The sequence below is a fragment of the Didymosphaeria variabile genome, assembly GCF_027946475.1.
Source record: "Didymosphaeria variabile strain IMI 356815 chromosome Unknown scaffold_7, whole genome shotgun sequence".
Classification (NCBI taxonomy): Eukaryota; Fungi; Ascomycota; class Dothideomycetes; order Pleosporales; family Didymosphaeriaceae; genus Didymosphaeria; species Didymosphaeria variabile.
The window spans coordinates 329,532-349,726 of NW_026611626.1; the positions used below are offsets into that span (position 1 = coordinate 329,532).

At 54.7% G+C, this 20,195-nt stretch overlaps 6 protein-coding genes across 6 annotated transcripts; 1 reads left to right on the forward strand and 5 right to left on the reverse strand.

The window, feature by feature from the left end:
* Positions 1 to 1,465: 1,465 nt before the first annotated feature.
* On the reverse strand, positions 1,466 to 2,581 carry N0V89_009244 (uncharacterized protein; the record flags this gene model as incomplete). Its single annotated transcript, XM_056217995.1, has 1 exon — positions 1,466 to 2,581. The coding sequence occupies one exon, from the start codon at positions 2,579 to 2,581 to the stop codon at positions 1,466 to 1,468; it is 1,116 nt and encodes a 371-aa protein (XP_056067260.1).
* A 794-nt stretch (positions 2,582 to 3,375) lies between these two features.
* Positions 3,376 to 5,553, reverse strand: N0V89_009245 (uncharacterized protein; the record flags this gene model as incomplete). The annotated part of the gene is made up of 8 exons (XM_056217996.1): positions 3,376 to 3,751; positions 3,812 to 3,864; positions 3,912 to 4,237; positions 4,286 to 4,371; positions 4,429 to 4,511; positions 4,634 to 5,030; positions 5,121 to 5,388; positions 5,436 to 5,553. 8 exons carry the CDS (start codon positions 5,551 to 5,553, stop codon positions 3,376 to 3,378), a joined length of 1,707 nt encoding a protein of 568 aa, XP_056067261.1.
* Positions 5,554 to 7,795: 2,242 nt separating this feature from the next.
* On the forward strand, positions 7,796 to 9,342 carry FAH12 (Oleate hydroxylase fah12; the record flags this gene model as incomplete). The annotated part of the gene is made up of 2 exons (XM_056217997.1): positions 7,796 to 8,816; positions 8,870 to 9,342. 2 exons carry the CDS (start codon positions 7,796 to 7,798, stop codon positions 9,340 to 9,342), a joined length of 1,494 nt encoding a protein of 497 aa, XP_056067262.1.
* Positions 9,343 to 10,262: 920 nt separating this feature from the next.
* On the reverse strand, positions 10,263 to 13,616 carry N0V89_009247 (uncharacterized protein; the record flags this gene model as incomplete). The annotated part of the gene is made up of 3 exons (XM_056217998.1): positions 10,263 to 11,468; positions 11,530 to 13,217; positions 13,295 to 13,616. 3 exons carry the CDS (start codon positions 13,614 to 13,616, stop codon positions 10,263 to 10,265), a joined length of 3,216 nt encoding a protein of 1,071 aa, XP_056067263.1.
* A 723-nt stretch (positions 13,617 to 14,339) lies between these two features.
* N0V89_009248 (uncharacterized protein) lies at positions 14,340 to 16,859 on the reverse strand (the record flags this gene model as incomplete). Its single annotated transcript, XM_056217999.1, has 3 exons — positions 14,340 to 14,746; positions 14,795 to 15,959; positions 16,020 to 16,859. The coding sequence occupies 3 exons, from the start codon at positions 16,857 to 16,859 to the stop codon at positions 14,340 to 14,342; spliced, it is 2,412 nt and encodes an 803-aa protein (XP_056067264.1).
* Positions 16,860 to 17,964: 1,105 nt separating this feature from the next.
* PHO80 (Pho80p cyclin) lies at positions 17,965 to 19,229 on the reverse strand (the record flags this gene model as incomplete). Its single annotated transcript, XM_056218000.1, has 2 exons — positions 17,965 to 18,439; positions 18,490 to 19,229. 2 exons carry the CDS (start codon positions 19,227 to 19,229, stop codon positions 17,965 to 17,967), a joined length of 1,215 nt encoding a protein of 404 aa, XP_056067265.1.
* Between the last annotated feature and the right edge of the window lie 966 nt (positions 19,230 to 20,195).

A 20,195-nucleotide genomic window follows, 5' to 3' on the forward strand; every position in this document is an offset into this window, starting at 1 on the left:
GGAGCAACCATCCCGAGGCATGACGAGCCCACGATGAGCTCTGTGGTGATTTCGAGTGACCTGGCACTTGGGTGCTTGAAGTTGCACGCGCAACTGCGGGTTGCTGTGGGGTTGCTGTCTGCGCCTGTGACGACATCTTCTGTTGCAGCCTTGTCAAGAGTGGTTGGTGCTTTCTTCTCCGGGATGGGCAATACGGTAACCAACCTATTGGCCCAGTACTATGAACGTAGAGGGCAGGGAACGAGATGGTGTTGCTACCTAGGTATCCTACCTGCGAAATTGTGTGGGAGGGAAGTAAGTTGCAGCATCAAGGGTCTTCTACGATCATCACTATTGCGGCAGGGGTTCCTCGGTTCAGCCTTGGGCAGTGGTGAGCTGGCACATAGCCACCGCCACAAAGACTCTTAGTAGTCTGACCATATTGGAAAACGCGTATCCTTGGTTGAGGGCTCAGCAAACGTACGTCATGAATCAAAGCCACTCCGTTCACATCGTTCCGACAGCACCCACCCCTGGTCCACTTTCTCCCTCCCCGCAATCTCCTCCACATCCACCACCTCCCCCTCCTCGCCTTCCCCTCCAGCTCCTCCCTCCTCGCACCACACCTCGCCTCATACCTCGCCCTCCCCGCCTACACTTCTCATCCCACAGCACGTTCTCCCCGCACAACTCGCACCCACAAGCTCCACAACCAGCACCACAACCAACAGCCCCGTCACCGCGCCAATCAGCTCCAGACTATTAAGTTCCGCGACGGGAAGGCAGAGAATCGCCACAGCGCACAGGATGCGTATGAGCAGCCGTTTGTTCTTGAAGAGGCGCTGGTTGGGAATTGTCTTGTGGACGTGGGAGTGCGCTATGATGGCCATGCACAGGAGGGCGGTGCCCGTGCCGCCGCAGTAGAACCAGCGTAAACCCGTAGAGATGTGTTCTTCGGAACGGGGAATGAAGGTTTCGTAGAGGGAGGAGAGCGGCGCGTGGGGGCAGTCGTGGGCGCGGACGAGGGTGGCGAGGGCGGAGGAGGACAGCACGAAGGACATTATGAAGGGGAGGTGGATTGAGAACCAGGCCATCGCTGTGGAGCGGGGAGTTAGCAAAGTCATGTCATCGCACCGCAAAGACAAGAAGAGGGAGAGGGAGAGGAATAACTTACCAGACCAAACGCTCCGCCGTATAGCATGCTCATGCAAGTTCCAACTATCAATCTCAAAATATACCCAATTGAACGTAAACGCCTGCATCAGCCCCATAACCGCTTTCCCGAAGAACGCATTGATGCCAAATCCCACGGCGCTCTGGTACAGCAGGCCCAAAACGCAGCTGCCGAACACCAGCGTGACGAATGCGCCCGTCCGCTCGATGCGGTGCTCGATGTTCGCGCCTGGGAAGAACTCGAAGCGGGAGCGTGTCCATGCTAATGCGCGGGGGAAGCGGGAGGCCCAGATCTGGGGGCGCTGGAGGAGGATTAGGATGGAGAAGCCGAAGGTGTCGAGGAGAGGGCGGGCCAGATGAGGGCTTGGCGGGAGGGTTCCTCGACGTGGGTGCTTGCGATCCAGAGGGCGGCGGGGAGGGTGATGAGGGTGGCGTTTACGAGCATGCAGGCGCGGACCATGGGGATGGTATACGCGTACCAGAGCATGCTAGCAGCAACAAAGAGGCGGGCCGCAAGGTAGAAAGCCACGAGGGGGGTGTAGGTGGTCTCGAAAGCAGAGGCCATGTTTGTGGTGAAGCCGAGGAGGCAAGTTAGGATGAAGAGCACGGAGCAGCGGCGGAGGATGTCGTCGCAGTCGAACCAGGAGATGAGGATGGAGATGTCGGACCAGAATTTCCAGCCCATGATGAAGGTGATGCTGAAGCGGAGGAGGGATTCGCCGGTGGCGTGCTCGGCGGCTGTGTCGCCAGTGATGGCGATGATGCCGACGTAGAAGAGATCGATGAATAGCTCGTAGGACGCGACTTCCTGCGCTTCCTTCGCACGCCAAAGCAACCCCTTGTGAAAATACTGTCTTACAATCGGCTTCTGGTAGAACCGCATTGTCGTGCCTGACTTCCTCTCCGCATCCCACGTCTCTTTGTCAAACATCTCCGAATTCATTGAGGCAGCGCTGGAATTTGTCGGGCTATCCTTCGTCCGAAGATGTGCAGAGTAGCCATACTTGGAGAAGCTGGCATCTAGCTGCACGGCGTGCGAAGATACCATGTGTAGCTCCCGTGACAGCTCGTCTAGCTCGCGGATGACGCGCTCGAACTCCGCTGCTATCTCAGGATGTTCATCTTTGAGGCGCTGATGTCGATCTGTATGGTGCTGGTGCGTGTGACGAAGAGCGTCAACATGCTCAGGCGATCCATGGATAAGGACGTCGAAATCCTCTTCCTTCTCAGTCACAGAAAGTGTCTTACGCAGATGGTTCGCCTCCTCAGGTGAGGCTGCGACGTGGACCTTCTTTCCATCGGGTCGGAGAATGTGTCGGAGCCTTCTACCGGTGTGGTGGAAGTGGTGATGTTCGTGCCCGTTGCCTGCTGCCGGCGTTGCTGTCCCTGTCGATACGCCATCGAGCACTATTCGCGGCGTGGAAGCCATGGCTAACTCTTTTGATGACTCCTCATATAATTGCAGTCTAGGAGCTCTTCGGCTGCCCTCCTCGCCTTGCCGCCTTCTCCGACCGAACCTTATACAACCTCAGGGTCCAACCCCCAACGCCGCACATCTCGCTTCGCCGCTCAAACAAAGGGTGGCTTGTCTTCATGCAGCCTAGAAGCCCTTCCCATTGGCTCCACCTCGCTGCCGATCCGCTGATTCAGCCACGCACAGCATGTCAGCACCCCGTAATCTGCTTAGTCTCGGGTCCAAGTACTTCCCGTTAGGGCACTTGCGCAGCATACGTTTCGTAAGAGGAGGAAGGATTGCTAACAAGGCGTACTCTTGGGAGACGTGCGGGTGTCGCACGAGAGGAGGGTGAGTGTTTCTATAGGAGAAGCAGATGATAGGCTACCTGGACTATATAAAGTTGCATGCATGCACGTGTTGCAGCGTACTTTGAGAGGAAGACTTGCAGTTAGTTGCATGCACCCTGCGCCAAGGGGGAGCCAACGGGAGCCAAACAAATACGGTCTTTGATAGAAATGTAGCATGGACTCAACGACGGGAGCTAAGCCATTAGAGATCCGAGTAACCATGATTGAACTGTGCTGTATCTGCTACATAATACAAATGCTAGTGTTTATATTTCCCTTGCTGCTGTGGGACTGTGATTCGACACTGCCTTACGTGTGCGTTACACCTTGATTTAGAGACCGTCTGACTTTCCACCCAGAGTGCGGGGCTACTCTGTTGCCGGGAAGACGTTTGGCCTAGGGGTGTTGTCTTATAGGCAGCTAAGGTTTCTGCGATTGCTCAACTTCGTCAGGGAACCGAATCGCCCTTTGGTTGAGCTGAGCTGGTTGGGGTGTGTTGACGCGTGTGTCACTGCTTGTTCCGTCAGGAAGACCTATCTTGTCCTGTGAACCGATCTTGTCCTGTGAACCAACCGCATTGCCGTTACTGGTCGAGGATGATGTCGGCGCGCTGGACAGCGGAACGGGAGGCTGAGAATCCCCCCGTGATTGTGGCTGCGAAGAATTATCTGACCGGACGATGGTCCTCCCGATCCGATACACGCTGCGAGGTAGTATATTGGCAGCCGTGCTGGAACCTCCTTGACGGCGTCGAAGCCCTTCGTCGATCTCATGTACAGCTTCTTCTGTGTTCTGCCTGACATGGAAAGGCTCTGGGCTGTCTTCTCTAGCCGAGGAGACAGCTCGAGAAATTGACCTTGGTAGCCAGAGTCCAAGTTTGGACATGGGAATCGTTAAGCCGTGGATGATCTATGATGCTTAGCGAGGCTGACAACAGCGGATGATATGAAACTTACCACACTACAGATGACAAGGAACCAAACAACTATATTTGTTACCTCCATCAGATATACTGCATCTTCTCTCGGCTCCCCATCCACCGTAACATTTTTGCGCAAATAGTCAAGTGTAATGTAGAGGTAGAATATCGCGCTGACGCCAATAGGACCGAAGAAGCCGACATATATGGCCTGACGCTTTTCTTCGATTTGATGAATGCGTTTATGCATTGCAAAAACGATGGGTGGTCGACGAAGGAGCAGGACGAGAATGCCGAGAAAGACGAGCCTGTAGATGGGGATGACATTGTTGGTATAGAATTCCTTCCACGGGGCAACAGCGCCTAGGAGAGGTCAGTGGCGGGTACGACATGAGATGTCGCATAGCTTACCAAACCAGATGAACACAGATACGTTCAGGAGCATATCAATTGTAGGTTGGAAACTATCGTCCTCCGTTTCAAGCCGGAACCAATCGCTATATCCTCGTTAATGTCCTGCGTAACGTTTAAGAGACTCAAGCAAGGTTACTCACTCCCAGGTAAACGTATTGCCGGCAATGAAACACGCGAGGATATCGTCAGATCCGACCATACCCATTGTCCCAACTATGAAGAGCTACACTCGTTAGCGTCCATACTATGCGCGTACGTGATCGTCAATTGAAGAGTGGTTGTAGGATGCAATGCAAACGCATGGCGGGCCTACATGCCCTGTTGCTGTAGAAACCGCTAACTTACTGCCAGTGTAATAGCGAACACGAGAAAGCTCTCTTTGTCCACATACTTGCGCTCTTCTGCCCAATGAAGAAGTTCCTTGGCAATCCAACCTACTACGGCGCCGTACACTACACTGAGTAATATGGTATAACCCCATGTCTCACCAAACCAAGCGCCCATGGCGTTGGCTATGCTGTGATCGGAGCCCTGGCCAGTGTGCTGAATAATGTAAAGTGGGAGGAATAGGAACGGATAGCCCAAGCCATCGTTGGCACCTGATTCGGCCACAATGATCTTCTGTAACTCTTTTGGTATGTTTTTGTCTGCAAACTTTCCCTTGACGATGGAGTTCGAAAGAACTGGATCCGTGGGGGTGACGCAAGCGCCGACTGCGAGAGCTTCAACAAAATGGATGTGCCTACGAGTAGCATTAGCAACCGAGTAAAGCCGATTTGCAGGCTCTGTGCTTGCGCGAAGGGCCTATGCCCGAATGCACGGTGGTACGTACGGAACAAGTGCATAAATCAAAAGGCTCGTCACCAGCCACATGACGGCCATTCCTGGACCTAAAAGGAGAGCTAAGCTTTTCCATTCCGTCTTGAGGTACTTGGAAGGTAGTTGCACTCCCGCAAGTACGACCTGAACTCCGAGGACCAGGCGAGAGAAGTAAAGTGTGATCATGTGCAGGGTTTCTTCATCGTACAGAGCATATTCCTCAGGTTTTATCAGATTGGTAGCATTGGGAGAGAAGATGACCCCAGCAATGAGGGATATTACTGAATATCGTCAGTCGTGGTTTTCATGATGAAGTCGATAAGCTTACGAGCCTCGGATAGATAGAATTTCTCTTTGAGGAGGTATGAGACAAGTCCAAAGATCGTGATGAAACCGCCAAGACAGGCGCAAACGATGTTGAAGTTGTCAACCGCAAGAGTCGGCATCTTAACCCCACTTGCCAAGGCAAACAAGAAATTTCGGTCGAGGTTCAAAGTCGTGGCAAACGACTTTCAGTCACGGAGAGACAAGCACCTCGACACAAGCAAATGTTAGGGATAGCTTGTCGGTAGGGTTTCGGAGCTTAATTGGAACGCTTCTTGGTGATGGGGAAGCGTCGATTCAGTGAATGTTATTGAATCATTGGTGATGTAGTTGCGAATAGCTGCTTGTACGGACGCCACTTTAGGATGAGAGAGTGCTGCTCCTGAACGCGTACACGCGAACGATATAGATGTGTATGTTTTATACTGAGGCACAGTGATGGCAGGTTGAGGGTTGTGGGGAAGGTGTTTGCACGATATCTGAGGGCATGCTACTAGCGCCTTGGAGAAGGCGTCTTGGCGGCATTGGCGTAGTCGCGAATTGCGTGGCACTCGTGGCAAGACCAAGTCCAGTTTCCTGGCAGAGCGAAGCTTTTTGGCAATTGTTTTCTTAGCCAATGCGCTTTAGACGCAAACGAAACTTATTCGTTGGTGGAGAGCCGAGGGGTTTGTTGATACTTGATCGTCTCGGGGTGATGCAGTTGTTATCATCCATTGTTATGCACGAGGGGAAAACAGCCTTATCTTGGCTGAATGTTATGACCCTCTGATGGAGGAATTTGACGGAAAGCAGACAATAGGTGCGCTTGTAACTTCTTTGGGAACACACCTGGTATATACAATAACGTGACATGTAAGACAAACGGGCGAGACCCTGGGAAACGTGCGCTTGATGCATTCGTCCATGAAAGCCACGACTGCGCCACGGCGTCATCTATCGAACGAAGAACTTGACCTCTGATGTTCTGCATGTCTGACTAGCTTGAGCACATGAACCAATGTCGTTTCCGAGGCTTGCACGCCAACATGTGATTGTGCTTCCTGTTGAGACGTCTGCATCGCTGTCCGTAGTTGACAGCTGTGAAGCGCACGTAGCGAACAAAGGGTTTGGAACCCTTATCAGCATATCGGTCTCCGTGTTACCCCAGATATGAGATTCAGAGGGCATCTTGGCAACGTATTGAGCCTTGTGGGGACTTAATAGGGCGCTGTACCTTTCAGATGCCAACATGGCGTTCGCATGTGAGATGGTTGATGGCATGCAGCTTTCAGATGAATTGCATGAAAGAGAGCGCCGAGCTCCAAACATGTACGGCGAATCCCCACGTTGAGCAGCAGTTGGACCAACTGTGGAGAGAGGGTGAACCTCGGCACGGGAAAGCGAATGAAGTTCCAACGTGGCGAAAGACGTTCCGAGCTCGCAAGGGCCCAGGGCCCGTGGAACCAACGATCGGTGCCAGATGGAGTCCCTGCGTTTCACTCAGATTTCCTATCTCGAGCTTTTGCGAGAGCCATTGCGCGACGCACAGTGCAGTAGTAGCTATGCAGTTGATATCAAAGCTCCGCTGATAGGACTGCCTAGTGGGCGCCTTGTGGAGGAGCTGAAAAAAGCTGTCTCCGGGGAGCGAAGCGATGGCCACTTGCGGCAAGCCATTGGCAAAGTTTAGCGTGACAGGAACGTGAGGGTGGGCGCAAAATGGCGGTCTGCTGCGTGCATTGTGGTCGCCAAGCCGGCGGAGGGGAGATCATCGCGCGACAGAAGAGCCCAGAGGCTGGAGGGAGTGAATGTGGGAATGCGGCGGGTGCTTCAGAAAGTTAGCGAGGGGCCATCGCTCCGGTTTGGCCCTGCTGGCGCTGTCCGCTCACGCCTCGGCGGGTCTCAGCATTGTCTAATCGTCAGTGCTTCAAGGTGAACCCACAGCGGTGGCAATTGAGGCAAAAGGCAGCCAGTTGTGAGATTCTCCGATGTCAGAGCGGTGCAGTGCAGGGGCGCCAGTGGTCGTGGCCCCGGCCAGGTACCGCGTGTCGTGAACTGTGCGCCCATTCTCGAACGCGCAGCGACGACCCGCACTACGGTCGAAGGGGCAGCCGTGGCAGCTCAGGGTCCCAAGAAATTTTGACCGCCTGCATACCGCGCTTATAAAAGTGTGCCGCCCGCCACGAACTACCTTCTTGACTGCTTTTCCGCTCGCTCAACGCCTCTGACTTGTGTGTCTGTCGTTAGCGCGGTGTGTACTTGCGCTGCACCTCCCTCCCAACAGGCCGCCCGCCTCTCAACAACACGCCAGCTCGTTGGCACCTTCTTCGCCCACCGCCAATTGACCCCGCTGCTACTCTCCCCAGCAGTCCTCACGTCCCTTCCAACATGGCCACCACCGCCCGCCCCCAGAACCCCGTCCTCAAGAGGAATGTCACTACCGACTCGGTCGTGTCCTCGTCGGCACCCTCTGCGAGCACGTCGCCAATCGATTCGCCGACCGGTTCGGCTTCCAACACTTCGCTCTCCTCTCTCAGCTCTGTCGATGAAGTAAATGTCAAGAACGCGCGCGGGACGCTGCTCGACACCTACGGCAACGAATTTCAGATCCCTGACTACACCATCAAGGATATCCGCGATGCCATCCCCAAGCACTGCTTCGAGCGGTCAGGAGCCCGTGGTCTCGGCTATGTCGCCCGCGACATAGCCTGCCTTGCGGCCACTTTCTACCTCTTCCACAACTATGTGACTCCCGAGACCATCCCCTCGACTGCTGTGCGAACTGCGTTGTGGGCCGGATATACTGTCATTCAGGGTCTGTTCGGAACTGGTCTCTGGGTCATGGCCCACGAGTGCGGTCACCAATCGTTCTCTCCCTCCAAGGTGCTGAACGACACGGTTGGCTTCATTGCCCACACTGTGCTCCTCGTTCCCTACTTCTCCTGGAAGATCTCCCACGGAAAGCACCACAAGGCTACCGGCCACATGGAGCGCGACATGGTCTTTGTTCCTAAGACGAGAGACCAATACGCTTCGCGTGTCGGCAAGCTGGCCCACGAGCTTCACGAGCTGACTGAGGAGACTCCCATTGCGACCCTCATCCACTCGGTGGTGCAGCAGCTCGGCGGCTGGCCCATGTACCTCATCGCCAACGTCACCGGCCACAACTACCACGAGAGGCAGCCCGAGGGCAAAGGCAAGGGAAAGCAGAACGGTATCTTCAGCGGCGTCAACCACTTCAACCCGTCCAGCCCTCTGTACGAGAGGAAGGACGAGCACTTGATCCTCGCCAGCGATGCTGGTCTGGCCGTCGTCATCGGTGCTCTCTGGTACATTGGCAAGACCTTCGGCTTCTCGAACCTCCTCGTCTGGTACATCCTCCCGTACCTCTGGGTGAACCACTGGCTCGGTAAGTCAATTGCATAATCCTGACCTTTAGGGATTGGGACTAACGAGACACAGTCGCCATTACCTTCCTCCAGCACACCGACCCTACTCTTCCTCACTACGACGCTCAGACCTGGACCTACACACGTGGCGCCGCTGCCACCATCGATCGCGAGTTCGGCTTCGTCGGCCGCACGCTTCTCCACGGCATCATCGAGACCCACGTCCTCCACCACTACGTTTCCACGATCCCCTTCTACCACGCTGATGAGGCCACCGAGGCTATCAAGAAGGTCATGGGCAGGCACTACCGATCTGATACCGAGGGTGGATCCATCGGCTTCCTGAAGTCCATCTGGAAGAGCGCCCGATGGTGCCACTGGGTCGAGCCCAGCGAGGGTGCTCAGGGCGAAGGCAAGGGCGTCCTCTTCTTCCGCAACCGCAACGGTCTCGGCACCGCTCCCTCCAAAATGGCCGCTCCCGTCCCCAAGATGACTGCTGGCAAGGCCGCGAAGATGGAGATCGGCGCCGACAGCGACAACGAGTAGATCTACGACACGAAGTTATGAACACGGCAGATGGCTTGCTGAGGGGCTGGGCCAGACCTGCATTGCATTAGAGGAGTTGAGGTTCTCCCTACCCTGCCCATGCGGGCAGTCTAATACTTGATCGCGTTTTTGACGTCCCTGGTCGAGAGAGATGCGAGATTTGGATAGACCACTATATCCTTGCTGGGCTGTAGATCGCTTGTATGCAGATAGACGTAGAGGCTGTGCATTCGTTGCTGAACACACGAGTGAACATGGATTTTGAGTTCTTTCCACAAATTGTGCGTCAGCTGTTGTCGTGATGTATGATCGTGATTCGAAGCATCCCCGATAGCTTCCCCAGCTTGGTGCACTTGATGCAAGACAAGAAGCGGAATTGGTAGTGATGCCATGGTTACGTGTGTGAGCGTAATGTGAGATGATGCTGCTTTTCTGAATTTTGATATGTCCACGGCTCTGTCCGGATGGGATGCATATGCATATCCTGGCGCGCCCACAGTGCGGGGTTGTACGTAAGGTTCGGTTCGGGGCGCAGGAAGGACGCAACGTTGTGACTAATCGACCTATCTTATGCTGATTCAAGTTCTCTGGAATATCCAAGGCAAATGCAGAGGAGCTTGAGATGCATTAGACTTAATGTATCTTGCTTCTATAGTACGTAACATTATGCGATGCGGCCTTCGCGTATGGATGGATGGATGGCAAGAGCGTACAAGCATCATACATACATATATAGCTACAGCTACAGCTACAGCTACAGCTACAGCTACGGCTACAGCTAGCATATCGTAGCGTAGCGTGTCCATAACACAACTTCCTCTAGCAAAACACTCAATCCCCCATACATACGATACGCCTTTTCCTGCTCCATGCTCCCATCCATTACTCCACTCCCCTACACTACTCCCTCCCCAACTCCCCTATGCGTCCCCCAGCCCCTCAACCCGCCCAGTCCACCTCCCACCCCTCCCCAAAAACCTGATGCCCAGAAGCGCTCCCATACTGCTGCGCCCCCCAAGTAACTTCCCCAACTGCTCCACCGCCGTCTTCGCCCTCTCCCTAACGTCCAGATCGATGTCCCGCCCCAGCCCCCGTGCGCCTTCTTCAAACCCTAGATGCCTCAACTGCAGCGCGCGCTCCCGCGTGGGACCCGCGTCGCTGCTGTCTTCTTCCCAGACGAGGTTATTTATGAACCACGCGCAGGGCAGGCGGACGTCGCGGCGGGGGTGTGTGAGGAGCGGGAGGATATGCGTCATGAGGGGTGTTTGGGAGATGAGGAGGGAGCGGTGCGAGGGCTGGCCGTTGGCGAGGTGGACGAGGATGTAGAGGGTTGCGATTATGAGGTCGGTGGCGGGGTAGGCGGCCCAGTTTGGTTGGGCCTGGGTTGGTGGTTGGGTTTGAGAGAAGGAGGAGAGGCGCGAGGTGGAGGGGGACCAGTAGGTTGGTGCTGAGATGCCGGTGTTGGCGGTCATGCTCTGGGATGTTTGGGTGGTAGAGGAGGAGGTGGGTGCTGTGTTCTTTGGACGCAGTTTCGAATCGAGGAGCTCGAAGAATTCGGTGCGGTTGAATTCGTTGAGAAGATGGTCGATCATTTCGCCCGAGGCTTTCTCTTCGGTGATAAAGTTGCGGACGAAGTCGAGGGCTTGCTCTTGTATGCGGATGTCGTCGCGTTCGTTGCTTATACTGGTGTCGTGTTCGTCGCTCTTTATCTGCTGGAGGCGGTCGCGGATGTTTGTTGCGCTTGTGTAGCGTGAGCCTGGGCGTTGGTGCCGACGGAGCGAGGGAATGCTGTCGGTCATGGTGTCTTCGTCTTCTGAAGAAGACGGTTCTTCGTCGACATCCATGTGAGGATCGTCAACGGCGTTGAGTATATCGACTTGCTCGCCCGCCGCGTTGGGCGTGCCCATACCGAGAGGCGCTGAAGGAGCTGCTTTCGACGAAGGTTCACCGTTGAGCACCTGCTTAAGCCAGCCCACGCCCAATGTATCCAGACACTTTTTCCTCATGTGAGGTGGGAGGCCTAGACATAGATGCTTGAGCGCCCAAAGACTACCGTATCTGAGGTCGAAGTTGGCGGAGCGGCAATGCTCACAAAGTGTTTCCAGTGCACCGGCCTCAATGATTTCCTGCGTCACGTATCTGATCAGTAACAACACTTCATAAAGTTGTAAGCAAATATTGACGTACCGTGCGCATCGGAGACACCTCCAGGACCAAATTCGTAATGACCTCCGTAGCAGCAATCTGCACCTTAATCTTCGGATGTGTCAACAGATCGAAAACAGGCTGTGCAATCCCATGATCGATCAAGCTCGTCCGCAACACGCTCACCGACCTCGAAAGCGACCTCGTGACTTTGCAAGCTGCGATAAGCACAGCCTCCGGATTGCCGTCCTTGGCCATTGTTGAGCTTGCACCTGCAGATTGTGAATCGCTTGTAAAGGGGACAAGAGAATCGATGATTAGTGGCGCACCACCCATCTCAATGATGAGCTTCCTGAACCCATCTTGAGAATCCGCTATCGCGGCTAACGCCAGAAGAGCGCTTTCTCTGTACTTGTACGCGTGCACAATGTCGACACCCAGTCCCGGTCTTCCCAACGTCGACGACGCAGCATCGATCATAGGATCCCGAACTGCGGGTGCTGAAGACCTCGGCTGCCACAGCGGCTTCGTGGAAGTAGTGATGGGGTCAAATGACTTCTTTAAGATCTGTACTAACACAGGCAAGATTTTTGCATCCACGGCGGCACTCTGCAACGTCTTATTACTCGCAATGAGCTCCGCCAGGACCAGGGGTGATCGTTCAAGAACGAATCTTAGCTCCTCTCTGTCCGCAGGGTCGAGCAAGTGCATCTTCTCCGCATACTTTGCGTTGGGGTTCGCCTCTTCGATCATCTTGACCACCAGCGGTATGATAAGGTAGGAAAAGTGGCGTTCACGCGTCGGTTTCGTGGGATCGCTCAGAGACCAGCGCTCACCGAATTTCTTCAGCAAAGCAAGCAGCCAGCATGCGGCCAGGCGTTCTCTACCCTCCCCTCTCCTTGCTACGAACATGAGCCATGTGAAAAGTGGCGTCTCGGATTCGTCTGAGATGATGTTCCTGCTCGACGAAGGTTGTAGAGATTCCATGCTTGGTAACCGCGTGTAACTACCACCCTCGCCCGCTGACGATGCGAACGAGCCGAGAGCAGGCCAACTCTTTGTATATGGATCGGATTTACTCTGCAGCGTCTGCAACCTCGGTATCAGCTTATCCCAAGAACTCGCCTGCGATCCACTGTACCCCTCGTACGTCCCTGAAGCTCCCTTCGGCCAGGCAAAGAGATTCTGGATATGTTGTGAATACACGAAACGCGCCGTGTTATAATGCGAGTCTTTGATAATCGCAGATATGGCCTCAAGTATATCCGGCAGATATGTCACCGGCAGCGCTTCGGTCTGTGCTTGTCTGGTATCTGGTCTTCGTGACGGATCGTCCGAGGCGGCGACCGCAGCCATCTTCGCTGTGAGCAAGTCCAGCACGCCCGCGTCCAATAGCAATCTCTTCTGGCTTTCTTCCCGACATGTCTTCGTTATGAGCTGTGCCGCCGACGATATCTGCTGGTGTACAACCCTCGACCTTGCCGTCTGTGCCAGGATCTCCGCCAAGTTTTCAACTACAGGCTTCGTATATATCTGCTGATTCACCGACTGCGACAGCAGCGACGAGGAGTCCCAGAACGGTCTCTCCTGCGCTACAGCATCCACGATCTGATTGAGCGTCCGCAAAGTAGTTACGAGGAGCTTAGACGGCGTTTCGCTCGGCGACAGAGCTTCAAGCAGCGGAGGAAGAACATCGCCCGCAAGCAGCGGCGTAATGAAAGCCGGGCCACCTATATTCCCAATTCGAAATCAGCAATCACATTCCTTCACATCTTTCCCGAGGATGATTCCCCGCAAAATAACTCACCATTCGCCAGACTCCCCACCACAAGCGTAGCGTGGAACCTCAGCTCATCCTCAGCCGTCCACCCCACCTCTACCTCTTCTCTGCCAGCCCCAGAGTTCCCATTCGCAACACCTCCTCCTCTCCGCCTCTTCCCACCCTTCCTCGTCTCGGTCCGCAGCAAGCCCGCAAGCGGCTTCACAACGCCATGCACAACCGCAAGTTCTTTCCTCTGCTCGTGGCCCACAATCTCATTCTTCAGATTCCGCAGCGCATTTAGCTGCGCTTCGGGGCTGCTAGGATTCGAAAGCTCGATGAGCGCAGGCGGGATCGTAGAGCGGCCCATATTGCGGGGAGAAATATAGAGGTCGATATTGAGGGTTTCGGGACGTTATAAGGAAGGAAACGAGTGCGGCATGTGAGCGGGTCGAGTGAGCAGCGTAAATCGTGGGACGTGGACAGTGAGGCTTCGAGGTACAATGTTGCGCAGCGCGGGAGCTACAGCTCGTAGCCGGAGGTTCAACGGTGATCGTTCAATCGGCACACGTCAAACAATTTGTCTTTATTGCCTGAGGACGGAACCCGAACATGGGAGCAGCTGGGCAAACGCCTACCGATAAAAAGCTGGCTGTGTAAGCACTGAGGTCGCACGCGTGGTGAGCTCAACGTCACCGGCGGCTTTAGGCCGGGGTCCAGATAGGGCACGTGACCAAAAATTCCAATATCTAAGACTGGTACAACCTACCCTGAGTTTGCTCCTTCCACATTGCCAAAATGTTTGCTTTGTAACCAGTCATGGCAAGTCTTGAAACCAAGCTCATAGGTAGTTCATACATTCATAGCTCATTGCTACGTAGTTTTCATGAATCGGTATCTCGTAACCCATGATCCGCCATCCAAATGCCTACCGTCCCACCCAAAGCAGCGCAGTGATGCAGGAGCCGCAGCCGTAGCCGCGGGTGCATTCCCAGACGCCGCCTGCCATCCCACCGCCGTGCCAAACATATGAAATATTGTATTGTAATGTCCGAAGGCGGACTCTTTCCCGCCCGCGTGGACTTACCTCTTTTCAGACATCTTGAATGTAGATGCCTTCATCCTTTTCCGTCTCCTTGCCTCCCTCTGTGAAGATGACAACGCTCACACAGGCTGCATACGCTTCCCGAATCGCGCAGGCCATGCACGTCTCCTTGACATTCGCTACTATAGCACTGTGCCCATGATGCGCACACCAAGCCCTAGCGAAGACTTCGTTGTCACTCACACCAAGCGCCTCAATAGCAAGCACCTTGCTGACCTGCATATGCGCCGGTTCGGTGCTTGCACTTGCGAGAGCTAGTGCCTTCTTTCCTGGAGAAGAGCGGGAAGAGGTGGGTCGTGATCGCGATGTTCGACCAGATTGACGGCCCCAGTCGTGGATGTCAACGAGGCCGTCGTCGATCTTGATGGCGGTGTAGCTGAAGTCGTAGAAAAGGACTAGGCATGTGAGACAGGTGAAAGTTGAGGAGAGGGAAGAGTCCTTACCATGCGGACCTTGGTGGCAAGGGAAGGCATTGATGAAGTCGACATCGTATCTGAGCTTCATTGGCCAGCTCTCACCACCACAAGCAAAGTAGATGCCCGCATCAAATATGAGCGGACCTCCAGCACCCTGCCGAGCGGACGACGGCTGATCTTTTGCAGGAAGGAAGCTGAGCTTCTCTATCCGAATGAGGTCAGTCACCTCGTCCAAGTCTGGCATCGGCACTTCGTAATCGTCGATCGGGTAGCTGTCCTCAACTGATCCCAGTGGGTTCGTCCGAGTGTCCATGTGCGCGACATCCTGGGGAATGAGTCTCGGGTCTGGTGATGCAAGTTGATGGACGCGAACACATTCTGTGCGCTTCAGATCTGGAGTGTAAATGCATGGTCCTACCCAACCAGCTATTTGCTTAACGCCCCGTGCAGCGCCCAAAACCTTTCCCACAATGCTCTGCGCTGACCAGTACGTGTTGGCTCGGTACTGAAATCCTGATGACTGGTGCATATGCGTCAGATATTTCAGCGAATCTCCCGTATCTCGGTCACAGTCAATCAAGCTGTTCATGATAAGCCACGGAAGCGTTCGTCCGGGAAGTATAATCCCAGAAAACCACGACATTGCGTCTGCTGAACGGTCTTCCGGCGGCTTCTCCATCTTGTCCTTCTCCTCAAGAACATAGTCTATCTCGTCCATATTTGGCCACTTCAGTGTCGCAGCGAATAACCTCAATGCGTCTTTTTGCCGTTTCTTACTCTTGAGCTCAAAGCTAAAGGTGCTTTGATTGGCAGACGTTCTGGTTTTCGTGATCTCCATATTCTCTAACCATCGTTGTGCGACTGCGAGATCCCAGGCTATAGTTGGAGAAAGCTGTAACATGAGCTTCCGTTTGAACTTATCCGTATGCTTTTCGGAATGAATGCGAAGATACAGTTCCACGGAAAGGAGTAGCTGATGGAAGAATTCCTGCTTTCTGAGCTGGTCTGGCGAATCGAAGAATTTAGCGACTACTTGGTTCTTGGGGTTGGAAAAATCTATCCATGAGGGATGACTGAGAACAGCGATGAGATCGTTCATTTGCTGCTGGAGGTCCAGATGGGGGTGGTCACTATAACGCTCTGGATCTTCAATGAGCGTGCTGTAGAGATATCTATATATCTCGTCTGGATCCTATCAACCAAAGTCAGGTCACTTGAACCACATTGAGAGCGAGGCAAAAAATTGACTGACATCTTCCTCGAGACCGGCTTCCAAATGCTGTAACCGGTCCAGGATCTGGAGGAATTTAATCTTCCGTGGCTTTATCTCGCCAGTGGGCTTGACCGGGGGATGACTGCTACCCGACTTGCTGACATAGTAATTCAGTGTAGTCGTACCAGCACCCTTTCCATAAGCGTAGGCCATACAAGGCTGCTCCAGAGATAGCCATGGAAATTGGCTTTCAGAAGCGCCCGTCAGGTTCAGGGAAGCATAGCGGTATGCGTCAGCCTGAATTGGTCCACGATCTGTCCTGCTCTGATGTTCCGAGTGCATGACGGCGTAGAAGTGGTTGTACCCTTCAGGTGTGTTTGGAATCGCATCGCAATAGCCCAGGAACGTAGATGTTCCGGCGCATATCAATTCTTCAGCTTGGTGCGCATCTAAGGCATCATCCTGCCGGTATCCGCTCGGCGGCCACCGTCTCGAGCGGCGGAAGTCCTCGAGGGGCGTTGGGTGCGAATACGACTCTGCTCGTCGCGGCGGGGCAAGCTGGCGGTACGGGAGCATCGCGTCTCCGCCGCTGCTGGAGGGGCGCATCGCGTGAGGATCTGAGCCATGGCGAGCGACCCTGGTGCGCGTCTTAGGTACCCGTCCGAGCTGCAGCTGTCCCAGGCTTTCGGTCAAGGCAGGCTGCTCTGCGAACGCAAACGCGGAGGGCGCAACAGGTGCCTCGGGGTACTTGACGACCCAATTGTCGTGCGGTCGCTGGCTAAGCTCCCACCGGCCCATGTCGGTCATATCGTGGGCATACCGTTCATGTATACTGGCGCTTCTGTCGGTCATATTAGCACACGCGAGCGCGTTGCGCATGGGAGATGTGGGATGGAGCGGCTACCACTACCTCAGGTACGCGGGGAAGGCACATCACGCCGCCCGCAAGACACCTGCGACAGCCATTATGGGGCGGGACCTGGAATAGCGCGACTCACTCTCATGATACTTTCGCTGCTGCCGCCGCAAGCAAGACAAGACAGCTCAGGCTGGCAGAGCGCGGTAGCCGTGCGGTGTTGAACTGTGAGCACGGTAGACGACGGCTCCTCCGCAAAGGCAGCACACGACCTTTCAAGGGCGCTTTCGTAAAGGAATCGGGTGTCTGAGCGGACGTGGGGGTGGAGACGATTCGGAGGAAGTAATGGTTTCAAGTCGCTAAGGAGCACTGAGACTGCTCTTGCATGTCTTGAGCACATGGTCGTCGGGGCCTGACCGCTACCGATCTCGCCTTTGCAGCTGCGATTCTAGAAAGATGCAACAAGTTGGAAAGAGCCACAAATTGCCGAAGGCAAGCCTCACTCTTTCCTTACGACGTGCCCATCGAAGCGGTGTCGACTAGGATCGTCCAAATTCGGCAATATCATTTGTCCAACGCATCACTCACGATGGCGCCGCTAGTGTACAGCGATTCACCTTTCCTCAAAGAGGCAATTTCGATCCCTTCGGGGGCATTTTATTATCATGTTACCAAGGCCGAAGAACCAATCATCAAGCACTACGCTCTGCCATTTTCTGGTGCCAGCGTATGCTTGTCTGGGATTGCGCATGCTCGTAAGCCGCAGCACTTCCTCCTGCACCATGCAGCAACCTCTACAAATTCTACGCTGTAAAGGTATGTATGCCCGGTGTGATACGGACTGCATCCCTTCTCGGCCAACCGGAAGCAGGGCCGACCCGTTGGTATCAAAGCACCCGAAACACTTGTAGTGCGCCTTTCTCCATGTACCGATGTCGCCATTTTTATAACTGCTGCTGTGACCCTGCAGTCGAGGTGACCAGCTCATCAGGCCGGCCACCCTATGTCCAAACGCCTTGCTCTCCCATCGCGTATAAAGCTCCCAAGAATGACGATGTCAAACGCAGTGCTGGCAGGACAGGGACGTCGTGGTGAAGAAAAGAAAACCGTATGATATCGGTATCAATGCTATGAATCGCTCGAACCGTTGCTCGAAACCAACGCCTCGATCCTTGACGATGCCGCTGAACTGTCTGGGGGGGTTGAAGACCCCTCAGAGCCTGCCTCCTTCTCCATGACGTAGCCTTCGCCTCGCTCCACCAGACCCCTGTAGTAATCCACGAGGACTTCAGGCTTCGGCACGATCCGCCAATCTAGCTTTCTGAGAAACTCCAGCTCGAGTAACGCCAATTCCCTCAAGCTGACACCGCCCACTTTCGCATATAAGCTGTTCGTCCAGAAGCTGTCGCTGAGCCCTTTCGCCGCAACGGTTGCGGCTGTTATGAGGAAGCGGTGTACGGTCAGGCTGCTGATGGTGAAGGCGGGATACATTGAACAGAGCTTGTCGACGTAGAAGACCATGGATAGTAGGATGGGCGGGGAAATCGTGGCGTGGACTATCAGGCGGAAGAGGTAGTCTTTGACCGATATGGCTGGCGGTGCTCTATCGAAACCGTCAATGTCAACAACGTCGCGGTGGTTTAGCATTTTTACCTTGAGTGAAATCGTGTGAGCTGCCCGTCCCGCAACGGCATGTCGTCGTTCAAGCGCACGAGCTCCATAAGCATATCGGAAACCAAGATGCCCAGATCCTTCATGTCGCACGTCTCGTACTTCAATGGCATGACTTTGATTGTCCCACTCTGTGGTCGTGCTCGTTTGGCGGGAGAGGACTGCTCCTCAGGCGCAGCCGCTGCCTCATTTTGGGGTTTTTGCAGTACACGCGGAGGTACCTTTTCTTTGTCTCTTGATGCCCTCCTGCTGGGTTGCGTGGTTTGCGCCGGCACCGCTGGCTGCGGATCTACCCGCAGGCTGGGCTCTGGCGGTTCCGTAATGGTGACCTCGGCGGAGGAGTCCCCCCGCTCTATCGTTACGGTGGTTTGTGGGGGTTGAGTAGTGGGTGCTGAATCGGCGGTGGGCGCGATCGGCGGCGGCTGAGGCCTGTAGGTGGGAGGGAAACCGTCCGGCGAATATTGCGTACCCGCATCCGCGTATTTTCTTGAAGCAATCGTCTGGCGGGGAGAATATGTGGTTCGTGGGGATCGGGCAAACGAAAGCACTGGCGACTGTTGCGGTTGCGCTGGGGTCGGGCCGCTGCTCAACTGTGGACGAGGAGGGGCAACAGAACTAGATTGCCGTCGTCGCGCAGCATGGTAGGGGCTCTTCCGAAGGTTTTGGAACGTGGCAACAGGCGAAGCTGGAGCGGAGGAGAGGTTTGGACTTGAACTGAGCATACTAAACGCGGTCGACTGGGGGTGGAAATGCTGCGATTGCGCCTGCGATGTGCGGTCGGGTCAGGCCTGCCGAGGCGGGATCGGGTCGCCCAGAGCCAGCGCCGTCCTCAACGGCAAGTGCGAGTAAGGCGAGGCTTCATCGAGCAAAGAAGAGAGTATGCGCCGCTGAGTCCTACCTAGAAGACCTTTGGGGTCGCCGCTAGCCTCGCGCCCGTACACGTTGGTGGATGACGTACGGTGATTGGGTGAAGGAAGGAGTGCGTGCAACTAAACGGCTATCCACGCAGAGCCAAACGCTGCGAGCCATGGTATTATCAAAGCGCCTGACCTGCCCCGAATCCTTTGCTAAATCACGCGGCATTCCGCACAAAGGCCTTCCGAGGAATGACGGAGCTGTCTCCGCTCGAAGTCGCCGTGTGAGCCAATGGATCCGGTTAGTTTCCCTCAGCCCTACTCGGAGAAAGGTGCCTCCGCTACAACACGTTTGACAACCATTGAATTTGTCACAGAAACGGAGCATTTTTCAACATCGAGCGGGGCCATCGTGGAGATCCTCCAGAAACTTCAGGGAGATCTTGTGGACCCCGAGATTCGAGGTTGATGAGCAGGACACACGTGGGGTCGCTTGCCCGAGCCTCGACATTTCGCACCGCTGATGTAGATCCTGCACGTGGAGTGGCTGCTGGTTATCGTAGCCTACTGCTGATACACTCCGTTCGGAGCAGCTACTCATCTAGCGTACAGTTTGCCTAGGCTCGACTATCTAAGGAAATTCTCGGCGACCCGGATCTAGACGAGGGCATGCAGATTTTGTAAAAACCTCATTCCTCACGTCATTGAAGCTTCGGGTTCCGACATGGATATCTGGTTCACGATGCTTGGCGTCATTACGTGATACAAATACTCTGGAGAACATTCGGACGGCCGCGGCACCTTAGGTCCACAAGACACGTTTTTAGGATATAA